Consider the following 17174-nt stretch of genomic DNA (forward strand, 5'->3'; position numbering starts at 1 on the left):
GGAGCTGTAAGCTTTTGGTGACCTAGCTCTGGAAGTCACATAGCATCACTATACTATACATTGTTGGTTGAAGCAATCAGAAACCCTGACTCAGATTCAAGGAGATGAAATCTGGACCCCATCTCTCAGTGCAAAGAGTGTCAGTCACATTGTAATAAGAGCATGTGTGATGGGGTATGTCTCTGTATTTCTCTTCCTCTCTCCCCTTCTTTCTCTCTGCCACATTTGGAAAATAAAATCTGCTACACACGGTCGATGTCTAAGGTTGGAAAGTTGGATGAGGGCAGGGCTTGAATGTCATACTAGAGAGTTTGTTTGTTCTTTTCCCCTCTGGGAGCGGCTCACATCCTGGTCCCTGGTTATTCTCGAGTTCCCCATGCATAGGTTCATCATCCATAGCAAGCCTGTGAGACCGACAGGAGGCAGCAATTATGTCTAATGTATCTTTTTAAAAATATCCTCCTAAATTGTCAGGGCTGGCCATTTGACAGCCCCTTAGACCATGAAACCCAAGTGCCCGTCTGCCTGAGTAAGCAATGATGGCAAATCAGATGGGACTAGACATGCTTCTTGCCTGTCTCCCAGCTGCGATGCACTCCCCTGTGCAAGCACCCTTGAGCTGGTGATGTTAAGGGGGCCATAATGGGACATACTGATGACAACACTGAATATCAGAATTGCCAGAGCACATCTAGAATTACTCTGGGCTTACTACCCAACAGCTCAGAGAAGAGGCCAAACCTACAACGTTGATTCTTGCAACATGAATGCCAGTCCCATCTGCCAGGGAGTGCTGGGTCTAGGCCAGACGCAATGCTCATAGTTGCGGACCCCACGCTACTAGTTGTTTCCAGGCAAAGCCTTGGTCTGTCTCTCTGAAGAGTATCAATCCAGCCTATTTGAGAGATGAGGACGTGACTTGCTTTGATTGTTCTCTCTGAGGCAGAGATGGGGAGGAGATGCTGCCTGAGTTTTGGATGAATGCCCTCCGTCCCTGTCCTCCATTCTTTCTTGACTTCTCTCTTTGTAAGAATGGAGAATTTGTTTCTTGCTGTAAGACAGTCATTGGAAGGAATCATGAGAAAGTTTGTTCTTCCTCATGTTTGTCAAACCACAGACATTCCCCAATGGAGAGAAGATGGTTCTAAGAACAGGGAGGAAGACTTTATTTAACTAATTAATTATTTATTTAATTTTAGGGAGATGGGGGAGGTAATTGGGTTTATTTATTTATTTTTTCCTTAATGGAGGTACTGAAGATTGAACCCAGGACCTTGTGCACAGTGCTCTACCACTGACCTATACCCTTCCCCTGGAAGACATTATTAATAAGATTCAGCCTTTCCTTTTGCTCCCAACTTGAAATGGGCTGTGGTCAAAAGTTGGGAACCCAGAACAGATATTATCTCATAGACTAATAGTGCTGGCTGGGCCCTGAAATGCACGTTTCATCCATGATGCAAGCGGAGGCAGGAAGGTAAACTTTGCTCAGAGGACAGGTTAGTCGTGCTTAAATGCTTGAAGCAGTTACCTGATGCTGGCCCTGCCTTCCCCAGCTGCTTTTTCCTTCCTGCACTTTTGAACCCAATCAGCAGATTCCTTATAAGCTGCAGGCTCTAGAGGCAAAGATGATGAGGTTCTTACCACTGGGAGCGTGGGGACGGCCAGGACGAAGTACAGTCATTGGTAGGACAGGGTCTGTCCGCATTTTCAAAAATAAGAAACTGTGGCTTTGAGTGGCCGACTTTTTAGTTCCAGAAGTGGTGTGTTTTTTGTTTGTTTGCTTGCTGGTTTGGTTTTTTAATGCAGGAAAGGGTTTTCACAAGGCGGCCTACACTTAAAGGGGGAGGGTGGCAGGGACAGTGACTTCTGTTCTGAAACCTGTCCTGTAAGCTGATTCACCCAGCCACACATGAGGCATGCTAGTGCAACTGAGGTCACGCTTGCCATCCCTCTTAGAGGGGCCGTTTCATCTTGCACTTAGAAGAAGCATCACACGGCCTCAAAATCTGTGTTTACACTGGCCTGTTGCCACTTGGTTGCCACAGTTCTGTAAACCACTCAAAGCTCGCATTCAGTGAAGATGTAGTTGGAGAGGGTAGCGTCTCTGTGGTTCAGTAAATTCTCGGTGTTGTGTGGTCTGTTTGGCAATAGGAAGTTCTGCTGGATGAAATACCTAGCTATGATCAAGATTCCCCACGTGTCATACACGCATCCCCAGCTTTCAGAGACAAGGAATCTTGTCTCGCCTGTGAAGACAGATACCACTTTTCAGTATCTGTATCACTCTCTGCTGCCACCATTAACTCGGCAATTCCTGTCTTATGATATCTAACAGTTCACATGCTCCTGGCCTGATGTGCAGACAGACCCCTTCCTTCCGAGGTGTAACTGTCTTACTGCCTTATGTCTCAGTGCCTTCCGGAAAGGATATGCTGAACCACTATCTGTTGATTTAATTTGAGTGGCATTCAGTGAGATGTCCTCAGTACTCCATCCCAGCTCACAGCGTAAGGGTACCTGGAGTGTTTAGCTTGTGCTTCAGGACCCTGCAGGGCCCCGGGTCCAACAGCAGGAACAGCAGCAGCTCATGGGTGTGGACATGACATTGATGACAATTAACCCTGGTCTGGCACTTCCCTGGGCCTGGCATTGTTCTAAGTGCTTTCCTTATATTATGCCATTTGGTCCTGCAGGCAGCCCTTTGAGGTGGGTACTATTATTTATCTTCAGGTTGACAGATGAGGAACCTGGGGCCCAGAGAGAGAGAACGGTGCCCAAGGTTACACAGCTGGGGAGCAGGAGATTCAAACCCAGGCAGTTTGGCTGCAGACTCTGCGCTTGTACCCCCTGTGTTGTCCTGTCTCTTAGGCAAGAGCTGATACATATATGGGCACGTACCGTATGCCTGACAATTTTTAGGTAAACTTGTTAATGATGCCCACAACAAACCCAGGAAATAAGCACTGTGGTTATTTGCATTTTACAGGTGAGGAAACTAAGGTGCAAGGCAGCTGAATGGTTTACTCAGATGCAAACCCACAGGGTCTGGCTTCTGAGTCTATCGAGTCTGTTGCCCTAATCATCAAGCTGTCACGTCCTCAGAAGAGTCAGCCGATGAACAGAGTGTCAATCCTGAGTCGATTTGTGTAGGTTTACATAGCAAGAGATGGTTGGTGGATCATAGAGTGTAGGAAGACAGCACTGAAATTTCCATCCAGGCTGAAAATTGCTCTATCCCTGAACAATCGCTGAGGCTGGGGACACACAGGGTTTCTTCCTAAGAGGGCTGGGAAAGTAGTGTCAGGCAAGAAAAGCTAGTTTATTCTTTGCTTGGAGAATTTTGAGATCAGGAGATCACGACTCAGGGGTATTTGTTTCTTCCTAAGGGTCTAGACATGGGAGAAACACAGAAAGCCGGGACACTGCAGTTTCCCCTGTGCTCTGAGCAGGCAGTGTGCAGGCATGCAGCTGGGGGCAGCCCAGGGCGTAGACATTTTCTGGTTCCATCCGCCTGCAGCAGCTGTGCAAAGACATAGGGTTGAGGGGGAAGCTGGGGTGAGTATATGGTACTGGTCTCCCTCTGGATGCCCTGGACTCAATGGTCACTCTACTCTCAGGGGCTATCTGCCTCCCAGGGATGGAGAGCCCAACAGGGGGCAGGGAGACTCCCCTGCAAACAAGGAGTCTATTTCAGAGAGCTTCAAATATCCAAGTTAAGCGAAGAAAAAAGTTGTGTGCTGAACTAAAACCATAACTCATTAGCTTACCCAAACCAAAGGACACTTCTTCTTGATGGGGAAAGAAAGGGAACCTAACGCATAAAAACTGTTTTAAAAAGAGAACATGATTTCCCACTAGAAATCTGGAGCCTCTGGGCAAGGGCTCACCTAAGAATGGAGGTGGCACTCTTTTCCATCAGGTCCCCAGGAAGGACCATCCATGCACTGAGCCTTCACAGAGCATGCCATTTTTCACAGGGCCACCCCCAGCCTGGTCCAGGAAGCTGGATCCTCAGGGTCCCAAATTGTCATTGATCCTACACTCATCTAGATAGTGAGCAATGCAAGGGATGTGGACAACTAGGCTACAGGCTCCTGGTCATGGACGCGTCCTGGTAGATTAGAGAGGAGGCATTTGATGGGTGATTTAAGACATGTAAATAGGAATAATGGATGCTCAATTTGCAGGGCTATTTTGAGCACTGAACAAACCTGGTGTTTGAGCCCAATAGGTATTTAATAATGGGAGCAGTTACTGCTATTGTCACTGTGAGAGTGATCTGGTGGCAGCACTGTCACCCCACTGGGTGAAAAGTAGGGCTGACTCAGCTAATCTTACTGACTATGTGGGTATTCTTCCTCTTTAAAAAGTTCTGTTTAACAATATTGTGATATACATAAATTCACAAAGTCCATAAGACATAAATAACTGAATATTAAAAATCATAAAGCAAAATATCATGTAATTACTATCATGTAATTACTACCTAGGTTAAGAAATAAAATACTGTCAGCACCCAAAAGACCCCACCTCCATCTCATGTGTCCTTTCCAGATCGCACACTTCCACCCACCCCCAGGAGGTGACCTCTGTCCTTTTATGGAACTAACATCTTTGCCTTATAAACAAACAGTTTTATGATATATATATATCCTCATGTAATATGTATATCCTATATATATGCCTCTCTCTTTCTCTCTCTCTATATATACATATCTATATCTATCTATCTATCTATATATATAGAGAGAGGAGTACATTGTTTTATTGCACTTTATTGCATGTTACAGATACAGAGTTGTTTTTTTTTTTTTTTTACAAATTGAAGGTTTGTGGCAATCCTGCATCCAGCAAGTCTATTAGCACCATTTTTGCAAAAGCATTTGCTCACTTTGTGTCTCTATGCCACGTTTTTTTTTATAATTCTCACTATATTTCAAACTTTTTCATTATTATATTTGTTATGGTGATCTGTGATCATTGATCTTTGATGTTACTATTGCAAGAAGATTATGACTTGCTGAAGCTTAGATGATAGTTAGCATTTTTTAGCAATAAAGTGCTTTTTAATTAAGGTAGGTACATTGATTTTTAGACATAATGCTATTGCACACTTAATAGACCACAGTATAGTGTAAACATAACTTTTATATGCAATGAGGAAACCAAAAAATTCTTGTGACTCACTTTTTTGCGCTATTGGCTTTATTACACTGGTCTGGAACTGAACCCACAATATCTCTGAGGCTATGCCTGTATATAGATGTACATATCCCCAAATATTATTATCTTGTCTTGTGTTTAAATGTTACATAAATTGACTTGTGTATTCTTTTGACTCTTGCTTCTTTCATCCATCATTATGGTTGGAAGATCCAACCACACTGTTTTTCTAGCAGTGGTATATCTGTTTTCATGGCTATATAGTAGCTCTTTTTTGAATATGCTGCATTTTGTTATCTATTTTCCTGTAGATGAACATTTGGGTGTTTTTTTAGTTGGGGGTAACAACTCACAATGTTACTGTACACATACCTGAATATGCATTGGCATGACATGAGCTGTAGGGTATACACCTAGGAAGGGAATTGTTGGGTCATAAGATAGGTTACATCTAACTTTAGTAGGTGCTGCCAAACTCTATTCCAAAGTGGTTGTGCCAACTTATTCTCTCATCTGCAGTTTACAAGAGTCACCATTACTCCACAACTTCAGAGACAGATGGTATTATCATCTTTACATGTTAGTCAATCTGGTAGGTGTGTAATTGTGTTTAATTGTGGTTTGAGTTTTCATTTTCCCCAGTACTAAAGAGGTTCATTGTTTATTGTCCATCTGGATTTTTCTTCTATGACTTTTCTTTGGCTCATTTTTAAATTAGGTTGTTTGTCTTTCTGCTTAATAAATTATATCCAAATGGATACTTGATTGTCCCAAGTAGCATTTATTGAGAAGAATGGTGGGCCAGAACTCACCAGAGTTGATTGTTAAAGTTTTGGAAGTTTTGTGAGCAGATTGTTAAAGTGTGGGTAGCTTGACTTTTCAATATTTCTTTTAGGATAGGTTTAGTATTTCTGAATTCTTTAAGTTTTTGCTTGTGAAATTCTTTCTCTCTCTCCTTCTAAAGGATAGTCTTTCTGGATAGAGTATCCTACATTGCAGCTTTTCTCATTCAGGAAACTTTGAATATATCTTGCCATTCCCTTCTGGCCTGCAATGTTTTTGTTGCAAAATCAGCTGAAAGCCTTATGGGGGTTCCCTTGTAACTAACTCTTTGCTTTTCTCTTGCTGCCTTTAGAATCATTTCTTTAACTTTAGCCATCTTAATTATAATACATTTCGGTGTAGGTCTGTTTGGGTTCTTATTGTTTGAGACCCTCTGTGATTGCTATACTTGGATATCAGTTTCCTTCTTTAGGTTTGGAAAGTTTTCAGTTACAATTTCTTCAAATACTTTTTCAATCCCCTTTTCTCTTTCTTCTCCTTCTGGGACCTCTATAATGCATAGGTTGGCATGCTTTATATTATCCCATAGGTCCCTGACTTACTCATTCTGCCACTTACTCATTCCTCTGCATTATCTAGTCTGCTTTTGACTGCCTTTTAGCTCAGCTCTTATCTCAGCCATTGAGTTTTCTGTTTTTAATTGGCTCCTCCTTATAGTTTCTATTTCCTTTTTGTAGTATTCTGCATTTTTGTTCATAGTCTCTCTCATTTCCTTCAGCACTTTCATCAGCCCCTTTTTGAAGTCATGATCTAGTAGACTGTGGAGGTCTACTTCTTTGATTGTTCTTTCAGAGGACTTCTCTTGTTTTTTTAATTGGAGTGGTTCCTCTGCTTCTTCGTTTTACTTATCTCTCTCTGGCTCTAAGTGGAAGCATTCCTGTGTAGACTGTTCACGTCTAATAATTTTGTTGCAAGGTCTGTTTTTAGTATGGATGGTTGCCACATCTTTCTTCCATGTGTGTTGGTTGTTATCCCTTTGATTGGGGATGTTGTTGGTGTCGTGGTGATCAGAGCCTGCCTTGTTTGTTGAGGGACCTCCTTTTTATTCTGTGGTAAGTGTGGGTAGCTTGAAATCAGCCAAAACAGGAGTATTTATACCATGGATATTGGCAAATGCTACAAATCAGGGCACCCCACCCCCCAGCAGAGAGTCAGTCATCCACTACACCAATGGAAAAGACCGTCTCTTCTACACTGCCCCACAGTGCCGTCTCTGTCAAAGCCCAGTCCATATACGTGTGGATATATTCTTATACTATCTCATTTTTTTTCCCTTTGTCTATCCCTAGGTCAAAGCCAAATTGCCTTATATAGCTTTATAGTAAGTCTTGATATCAAAAACCTTTGAGATGGTGGAGTTTTCTATTTCAGTTTTCTGTTTCTGTTATTACTTTTTAGTTATATTGCATTATAAAGTTATCTACACTGTTTATAATTTTTGAGAATTATTAAAGTTCTCTTTATAGCTTAGTGCATAGCCTAAGGAAACAAGGTATTATTCACTTTTTAGGGTATAAATTGTTGATTGACTTTTATTTTATTTTTGTTGAATTTGAGAATCCAAAATAGATTTAAATTTACAAAAATATAATACATATGTATGGGTAAGAGTGTGTGTAGTTTTTTTTTTTACTTTGGGTGCCAATGTAAGATTTTATTATAAAAATGAGATTTAGGGCTTTAAAAAAGTGTGAAAGCCACTAGCCTAGACTATCCCTATAATGTGTAAAACGTGAATTTAAATTTGTGTAGACCCTAGAGTGACCCCAGAGTTAGAGCTGATATCAAAGGGTTCCTAAGGTATTCTTTCCTCTTACTTTTCATTAGTTTTTTTCCCTCTATACAATGTGCTAATAAAAAAAATCTAGATTACACAGAGCTAGGCCAGGTGTTATACTAGTCTTTTATCAACAAGTGAGAGCACATTAAACAGTTTTTAATTGGTCTTAGGGAAAGCAAAGGTGAAATAAAAATTCAGTTCTCCTGGACCTTTGTTCAAAACGCATTTTTCCATCTCTACTGTAAAGAGTGAATTTTAATTAACTCTATTCTCACCATTTGGTTATGCATTTGTAATCTTTGTTCACATTTTGTGAAAGGAAAATTTGATGAAAGAAATTGGACAATTATGGAACTCTTGTCTGAGCAGAACAAATTGGAATTATCAAATACATTGCAGGATGACTGGCATGCCGCAGCTGGGGGAGGAGAAGCATCAGAGCTGGTGACTTATGAAAACATCCTCTTCCCAAAATGCCACTATTCAGCCTGCACAGCCTTGTCCTGCACAGAGAGAGAGCATTGCAAAGTGGTGAGGTTTTTGGTGCCAGGCAGACCTGAGTTTGAAGCCTGCCTCTGACCTTTTATGGTAGGTCACTTAATTCCCCTGATTCTCAACTTCCTCATCTGTAAAATGGAATGATAATATCCACCTTATAGCCTTGTGAGGATTGAAAATGAATTATAGGAACGTGCCTGACACTTAATAGCGGCTCAGAGAATTACCAAGAGGAGCATTTTAAAGGAAGGATCAGTGGTGGGGCCGAGGGATACTTGTGAGGTAACTGGCTTGTTTCTTTTTGAGAAGAAAGAAGTGGGCAGGGGCAGGGGTATCTATGTGCTGGTACTGGTGCTGGAGGGGTAGGAATGGGGTCTTCCTAGATCTTCTTTTTCTCACTCTTTCTGGGGCAACAAATAACTGGGGTCTTTTGCAGAGGAGTCCATTCAGGATTCTCATCTGTAGTTACAAAAGCTCCAAGAGTCCCTGCTTACCCTGTGAGCTTTGTGGGACAGCTCTAAGACCATCAAGGTCATGGAGCTAAGCAGAGTACACCAAGGAGGAAACAAATTAGGAGTTTCCCCGCCAGCAAGTTAATAGCACATAGCATGAGTGGCAAATAGCACACATGGTGAGGAGGAGAGGGTTTGGCAAAACATACCACTTAGGGTTCCACGGAGAGGTGTCAGAGAGGGGAAAGAGAACTTTTGGCCGTGGAGCTTGTAATTTAACAGAGAAGAGAGAGAGAACTGTAGCCACATAGGGTGCTAATTATAAAGCTCCAGTGGTCAAATGGCTTTTTTTTTTTTCTTTTCTGAGATGGTGTCAAAATCAAATATTCCTTGAGGTTCTCAGACCACATGCCCAGGGATGGGTTCAGAAAATACAGCCCCTATATCTTTATGTGCATCATTTAGGACTCATTGCCTGAGCACCTACTGTGCTCCTAGGACTCCCTTCCTGTTAGAAGTGTAGGTGTACTCGGGGTTTGACAGATGTGGGTTTTAATTTTCAATTATGGCCTTGGGGAAGCACTTATCCTCTGGACACTTCAGTTTCTTTATTTTAAAAATGATCACATCACCTGATGGTGGTTGTGATAATTTAAGGATGCTTTGTAGCACAGACCTGTGCTAGGCTCTCAGAATGGACAGATGAAGAGAATCTATTTTCCCAGGTTCTCCACCTGGGACATTTTCCCCTCTCAGAGGGCTTTTGGCAATGTCTAAAGACATTCTGCTGTCACTAAGAGGCTTGGGGGCACGCGAAGGGGCATGTATATGCTAAAGATTCTACAATGTATAGGACAGCCTCCTGCCTCCACCCTCACACTTTCTTCTGATTTTGGAATTAGAAAATGAAGATGGGCCTGTTTTAGAGGTATTCCTGGCTCCCTGAAGTGAGGGAACATGTCGTGATCCCTAACGCCATTTTTAGGCGGTGGTCCTGTTGGGACGGCTTGGCAGCCTCCTCCTGCTGCCCTGGATGTCCTGGTTGAGCTCCCTCCGAGGACGCACTTCCCACCCCAGAGGCATCCTGGCGGTCGGTGCCATTCTCATCCATATACATGTCCCCATTTAAAGTCTTCCCGCTGCTGCGGGAGAGGGGCCTGAGCGGTGGGGTGAAACTGAAAGGAGGGAGCCGGTGCTCCTTGGTCCCCGGGCAGGAAAGCGAAGCAGGCCGTGTGTAGAACGCCGGGAGGCTTTGGTGAAAGGCAGGCATGCTATGGGGACCCCATTAGCCTGTTGGGGGTGACTTGCTGGGGCAGCGGCTCCAGCCAGCGCAGAGCCTGACTGTTCATTGCCAAGACCCCGAGGGCCCGATGGCAAAGCACCAAGAAGGCCAGAGCTTGCTGGCTGCGCCAGGGCGGTCCCGCCACCTGACTGGCGACCGAGGTGGACGCCCAGGTCCAGCCATCTCCCCTCCCCCCAAACTGGCAGTGGCGCAAACCTTTGACGGGACCCTAAGGCAGCTGTGGCAGTGGGGGCAGGGCAGGAGAGAGCAGTAGGTCTTATCCAGCCTCATCCCGGGACTCCATGCCCAGGAGCGCACTCCAGCTTCCGCCCGGCTGCGCCTCCTCGGTGGGATGCGCGTGGGGGCGGACGGCGACAATGGCTCGGCTGTGGCGGCGGGGGAGGTGGGGCCGCCCGTCGCCCCGTACTCCGGAGCCAAGATCTGATTTCTAGACCATGCCCGTGTGCTGAGTCAAACCCTCGCTGGGCTGGGTCTGGGCTGAGAGCACAGGCAGCAGTTATTAATGATTAATCGCTGGCCACCCCGCCTCCAGCCGTTCGGGGGAGGGTGCTCCTGGAGGGAGGGGGAGTTTGGCCGGCCAGGGTCAGGCCGCTGGGAGGGGAGCGGAGGGTCACCGGAGACGGGGGTAGGGCCTGCGCGCTGGGGGCTGCGGGCTCACTGGCTGCAGCGAGATTGGAACCTCCTTCCTCCACGGTCTCCCCGCCTCACCCAGACACACCCCCCTCAAACCCCACCCCTAGGCGCCTCCGGCCTCTCTAGGTTGGGCTGCTCCAGGAAGTTTCCATGAAAGCACCTGCAATACTGTTACCTTTTCCAGGTGAGCTCAAGAAAGCCCGGCGCCCACTCTGGTGAGTTGCTGCTGAGAACTTTGGGATCCGCAGGGAGGGAGAAGGGAAGTGACTTGGGAAGCTCTTTGGACCTGTTGGCGTGGCTGTCTTCCTCATGGCTTTACCCAGCCGCTCCAGCAGAGACTGCTCCAATATCATCGATCACAGCCATGTTCCCGAATTCGAGGTGGCCACCGGGATCAAAATCACCCTCAGTCTGGTGTACCTGAGCATCTTCGTGGTGGGCATCCTGGGGAACAGCGTCACCATTCGGGTCACTCAGGTGCTACAGAAGAAAGGCTACCTGCAGAAGGAGGTGACAGATCACATGGTGAGCCTGGCTTGCTCGGACATCCTGGTCTTCCTTGTTGGCATGCCCGTGGAGTTCTACAGCATCATCTGGAACCCCCTGACCACGCCCAGCTACACCGTGTCCTGTAAGCTGCACACTTTCCTCTTCGAGACTTGCAGCTACGCCACGCTGCTGCACGTGCTGACGCTCAGCTTCGAGCGCTATATCGCCATCTGCCACCCCTTCAGATATAAGGCTGTGGCTGGGCCCTTCCAAGTGAAGCTGCTGATTGGCTTCGTCTGGGTTACCTCCGCCCTGGTGGCACTGCCTTTGCTTTTCGCCATGGGAGTCGAGTACCCCTTGGTGACCGTGCCCAGTCACCGGGGGCTAATTTGCAACTTCTCCCGCACCCACCACCATGAGCTGCCGGAGGAGAGTTTCAACATGTCCATCTGTACCAGCCTCTCCAGCCGCTGGATCGTGTTCCAGTCCAGCATTTTCGGTGCCTTCGTCATCTACCTTGTGGTCCTGGTCTCCGTGGCCTTCATGTGCTGGAACATGATGCAAGTGCTGGGAAGGAGTAAGCAGGGCACGCTGGCAGCCTCGGGGCAGCAGCTGCAGCTGAGGAAGTCGGAGAGTGAGGAGAGCAGGACCGCCAGGGGGCAGACCATCATCTTCCTGAGTGAGTCATGGTAGAGGGCATCCTCGGAGCAGCCCCCATCCCAACCCCCACCCAACCCCCACCTGCCACTGCTTGAGGTCCTTTTAACCAAAGTCTTACCTTAAGAGTGTAAACCTAAGTTCGTTGAGCCTGAAGAGGCATTGATCTGAGCCTCTGGATGTTTATTCTCAATGTTTTGGGGACTTGGGTTATGGTCAAAAGAGCGCTCAATCAGATGTCAGAAGGTCTGGGTATATTCCAGCGTGGCAGCTGTGTGGGTGGGCTAGGTCACAAAATGTCTTGGGTAGAATGGAGGCGATAATACTGAGGAATGTGAGGGTCCAATTAGGTAATGCAGCAGAGGTGAAGGTCCTTTGAGAAGGACCAAGTTCTATTCAGATAGAAGAGCACATTCTTTTTTTTTTTTTTTTTAATTTTTATGTTCGTAATGGAGGTCCTGGCGATTGAACCCAGGACCTAATGCATGCTAAGCATGTGCTCTACCACTGAGCTACACCCTCCCCTACAGAAGAGCGCATCATTACCCTGGAGAACCTTTCTCAGGCAATTAGATTTTGCTCCCATTTTTCTCCTCCTTTGTGAGGCTGTCAGGAACATAGCCTCCAGACAGTGACTTTACTCCCCCGTAGTGCTTGTCTACCCAAGTCTTAAGAAACTGGAGCTCCCAGACACGTACTCCCCAGGATAGTGCTTGAGTATCCACTGTGGTGGGTCTGTTCCTTATCAGAGCAGAGACTCATGGCAGGGCCAGCCAGGTTTGTCTGATTCAGAAAATCTGGCTTCACAGATTCCCAGGACTTGACTGATAGTCCAGAATACCCACTTCCCATGCAGAGAACGCTGTTTGTTTTCCAGACTTCTGTTGTCATGCAAATATTTAGTCTGGTCCTTCCGTGTGTCAGGAAGGAAGGGGCCCGTGATCAGCAGCCCCCAGGGCTACAGAAGAGAGGCCTGGTGGCTGCCTTTTGAGAGATTGGGTTTTCTTGTAGACACACAATGTATATGTAACCAATGGGTTTTTAAAAAATATTTTTTAGCAGAAACAAGAAAAAGATACCATTGTGGATGTGTGAGTGAGTCAAAGGGGAGTTGCTAGAACCACTGTTTTGCTTTCTTCCCAGCTCCCTCTCCAGACATCATAGGAGGAATAAATCATGGTGCTGTTTGTTTTGGTGTGGGAAACTTGAGAAACAGGTTCAGGGTGAGGACCTAGGAGAGAAAATTGGAAGGCACTAGAAGAGTGTTGGAAAGAACCGGGTCTTGTCCCAGCCCTGACCCCGGCTTCTGGTGTGTTCCGTACACCTGACCTGACTTTACTCTGTGTCTGTGCAAAGTGAAAGGAGGGAATTTGCAGTTTGGGATGGCTACTCTGCATCAGGGTCTGTGCTTTTAACTTATACTTCCATTGCATAGAGGAGGAATTTCAGGCTTGGAGAAGACCAGGTTCAAATGCATGTAATTGCAGCTGGCAGATTCTAACCTTGCTTCTCAGGGCACGGAAATGGGTGGCTGGCTGCCTGTGGCTTTTTCACAGGCTCATGGGGAAGGGCAAATAAAATAAAGCAGAGCTTTGATTAGGAAGGTGCAGTCTAGATTAAGCTGGTGGTGTTGCAGCCTTTCTGGAACTTGGTGTAAGTTGTCTGTAGCAGGTGACATCGTCTAGGGACTTAGGAAGGGCACCCAACCCAACTCAGTCTCCCTCACCCACTGGCTGCTGCCCAAAACATTCCAAGAAGAAAGGAACATTAGATTTGCTTGAACATCTGTTGAAAGACTAGTTCTCCATTCCCCCATGTACCCTTAGGCATCTCTTAAACTTTCAGCAGTGATTTATACTTTAGTGTGAATGAATTTAATTTTTTGGGTAGGTGCAAGACACTATCTTCCACTCTAATTTAGGAATTAAGGCTGCCTTTGACCAAGGAAAAAATAATTGATTTATCTTAGTTCTCTTTTGTACCAATCTCTTAAAATTAAAAAAAAAAATTCCTCTGAATAGATGTCTCTTCTTCTCCCAGGGGGTATTGTTCCAAGTTGAAGTCAGTCTCCATTGTGTAGCATAAAATCAGAATGGCACAGATTTTTATGTAGGGACAAATACAAACTTGGAGACATCCCATCCAGTTAGTAATCCCCTGGAAGGAGTCCTTTCTCACACTGCCCTCATTCTCTCCTCCTGGCTTTCTCCCTCTTTCTTATAACAACAATGTATTAATCACCCACTGTGTTCCAGGCATAGATTGTTGAATGGCAATCAGGTGCTCAATGTGTGATCATGTCTTGGGGGAACTTAACCATTTGTATTTAGCCCATTTCCCCTGCAGTAGGTTCTCAAAGCAATTCTTGCAAATGTCCCCCTCTCCCAATGAATTTCAAAGAGCTCTTCAATATAGGAACCTCACTAATTAACTCCAGTTAGGGAATAAATTAATGGAGTGAAGAGGAAGAAATCATGGCCTGCATCTATCAGATTAATACAATGCAATTTACTTCATAGGGTTTCATAAAACATGTGCTTTGGGGCATTTTTAACCCAGAACAAATGAATATATAAATTGTTTACAAATCGCTGAATTTAATAGAGTGATGTAGCTGTCTTTTTAGCACTTCAGTTAACAGATGTATCAAATTAAAACAAATATTTGCTCATTTCAAACATATTTTGCATTTAATGTGAAATGTAAATGACGACACAGCACAAGATGCCTTTGGAGCTCTGGAGGCAATAAAAAAACAATTAAGGACCCCTCCCTCGCCCCGTTGTTAAAAATGCTAACTTCTGCATAACGGAAGGGAAATTCATAAATCTACCCAAGATGAGGAAGTCTATGGAGAAAATAGTAATTTTCCTTCCTGCATCTTGTGCTCTTGTGCCTCAGTCTCATCGAGGTGCTGGGCTGGTGAATAATGAAAACAAATTGGGAAGTCTGGGAGAGAGAGAGAGATGCTGGGACACCTCCTAGCTTTCAAGCAATTTGCAGGAGAAAACAGTAACAATGTGAAAGTGCACGTTTCTGGAAACACAAGTATCCCTTCTTGTCTGTTGTCTGCTCAGTGAGAAATCAGTACCAGACTTACTTCCTTTTCCGTGGTCGCAGCTAATATGACTTGTCCCATGTCAGAACAGAGATTGCTGGTCTGGATTCCTGCCTCTTCTGGAGACAAGGAACTGGTGCCTCTGGCTCTTTATTCCTTAGATGGTGAGAATACACAATATGAGCCTTCCTTTCAAGAGGGGTTCCCAGACTTTCCATCTTATCTTTCTGGACTCTCACTTGGAGGTATTCTCAATGCATGGAGGCACCCAGGTCCATGGACACTCATGCTTGTGTCTGTTGCACATGTGACTTGCTGTCAGATGTCACCCACTCAAAGTGCAACATCAGAGCAGTTTAAAAGAAGAGTTGTAATTTGTAACTTTTCAAGAGTATAAGGTGATTGGGACTAGGTTTTGGCTACCTCCCAGAGATCTGTAGGGTAGCGATTCAATCACCTACAGTTACAAAAATTTATTTTCAAATAATTGTGAAATTGTAAAATTACAGAAACATCACAGAAGACTTAGGACTTTATAATTGGTACACTCTTTTGCATTCTGGTTTACTCTCCTGAGTCAGAGGGAAAGGGAAGGAACCGCATAGAGTGGTGGGAATTGCACATCAACTTGGGTTGATCACGGAGAATATCTTCACTATGGACTTCATCCGTTGTGTGTATTTGGATGGAAGAAAGATTGGGGATTGCTGCTGTGCTGAACTACTCTCAAAAGCAGGTTGATGCATATTAGATATTTGTGGGGTGGGCCAGAGAGAAGCAGGGAAGATATCAGAATCATATCCTCTCAGTTTAAGACTCCAGATGTGAGGTCAAGTCACATGCTCATATGAGAGAGAGAGACTGAGAGGGACAGAGAGGAAGCCGAGATGTTATGAGGGTCCTCTTTATCTGAGGACCATCAGGAACTGACATAAACTTTTCAAGTGAGTTCCTTAAAGTGGAGCCCAAAATTTCCCGTGAAAAGAGGTTTGATTGGGACTTCATTGTGAAAAACAGAAGGGAAAAATTATGAAGAGAAATCTTGTCTTGTGTTTTATCAAACAGATTCTGATTATATGCTAAGTCTTACCGTACTGTTTCAGAATGAAACAAGTGCTTTTTGGAGGACTTAATTTTTCTGACAGAACTCTGTAGGATAGCCATTGTGTTTGATTTTCTAGAACAGCAAGATCATATAAAGAAAGCTTTCTCCCAAGGGCTCCTCTTAATTCCTTGCTATTTAACTCACCCTCATTGACGCACCTGATCTAGCATCGTCCTTGTCAATTTTCCATTCTTTGAGGATTAATAGGTCTTTCAGCCGGACCTTCGTTTGTCAGTAGCTTGTCATTTGATTCGTATGTTTCTCCAGCGTCCCTTTCATTGACTTCATGAAATTCTGCACCCCATGTGCAGGCCAAACGCAAAAATATAATTAGTTGAAAAACCGATCTCTGTACCCTCGTGTATATCAACTGATTACATGGAAATGAATGCCTTCAAATGCTTTTGAAGTGCCCAACAAATTTTTAAATAGTTGTTTTCCTGGCTAGTTTAGATACTGGTCTTAGAATCATGTTTGTGTCATTAATTTTCTTAGACATAGCTTTTTCTGTGATGTAAAGGGCTATGCCAACTCAGTCTCTCAGGGAAATAGCATCAAAATTAAATTAGTGACATTTTATAGAGAGATATTATTTTGAATCAAATGTTTGGCTATTCCAGGAAAAAAGTTTTGCCTCAAATATTCGGTTTCCTGCCTCTACTCTGTTCTTCCCTGTACTGGTGTAGATGTGGCTGTAATAAATGGTGTTTCATGTTTATTTTTCTATTTGTGATGTCTGTCATAAATTGCACGTGTCCTGTGATCACCCTGGTGGATGAATATAATAATGCTGCTTTATTTTTACAATCAGGCTGCCTAGAGATATCATTTCTCTGTTGGAGAGACGCATGGTTCCCATGGAAGGGAATATTGGAATCCCAGTCCCCATTCATTAGAAGCCTGTTCATCTGTCTTAGTTGCATGCCCCGTGGAGGCTGCCAAGGTGTAATAAGGCAGGAGAGGCCTTCATCGAGCAGAGCATTCAGCTTGTTAGTGCTGAAAGCCCTCAGAATAAAAGCCATTTGCGTGTCCAGACAGCACAGCAGAAGAATATTGAATTGGGCGTCAAGAAGCCCTGTCCTGGCCCACCAGACAAGGTCCCCTGACCCACCACTTGGATGACATTGTCATCTCTCTCCGCCTTTTCCTTCTGCCCACCTCCCCTGCTGGTCTGCAACCCTGGGGCAACC

The 17174-nt window shown here is 44.8% G+C and overlaps 1 protein-coding gene across 2 annotated transcripts in view; it reads left to right on the top strand.

Moving 5' to 3' along the window:
* GPR39 (G protein-coupled receptor 39) overlaps positions 1-17174 on the top strand; it is a 282867-nt gene that overhangs the window by 68748 nt on the left and 196945 nt on the right. For both annotated transcript variants that reach the window (XM_032479330.1, XM_006185610.3), the window contains one exon: positions 10860-11843. In XM_032479330.1, coding sequence (XP_032335221.1) covers positions 10985-11843 — 859 coding nt within the window. In that variant the 5' untranslated portion in view covers positions 10860-10984. The remainder of the gene's footprint in view (positions 1-10859; positions 11844-17174) is intronic.

The sequence above is a fragment of the Camelus ferus genome, chromosome 5, assembly GCF_009834535.1.
Source record: "Camelus ferus isolate YT-003-E chromosome 5, BCGSAC_Cfer_1.0, whole genome shotgun sequence".
NCBI classification, from domain to species: Eukaryota; Metazoa; Chordata; class Mammalia; order Artiodactyla; family Camelidae; genus Camelus; species Camelus ferus.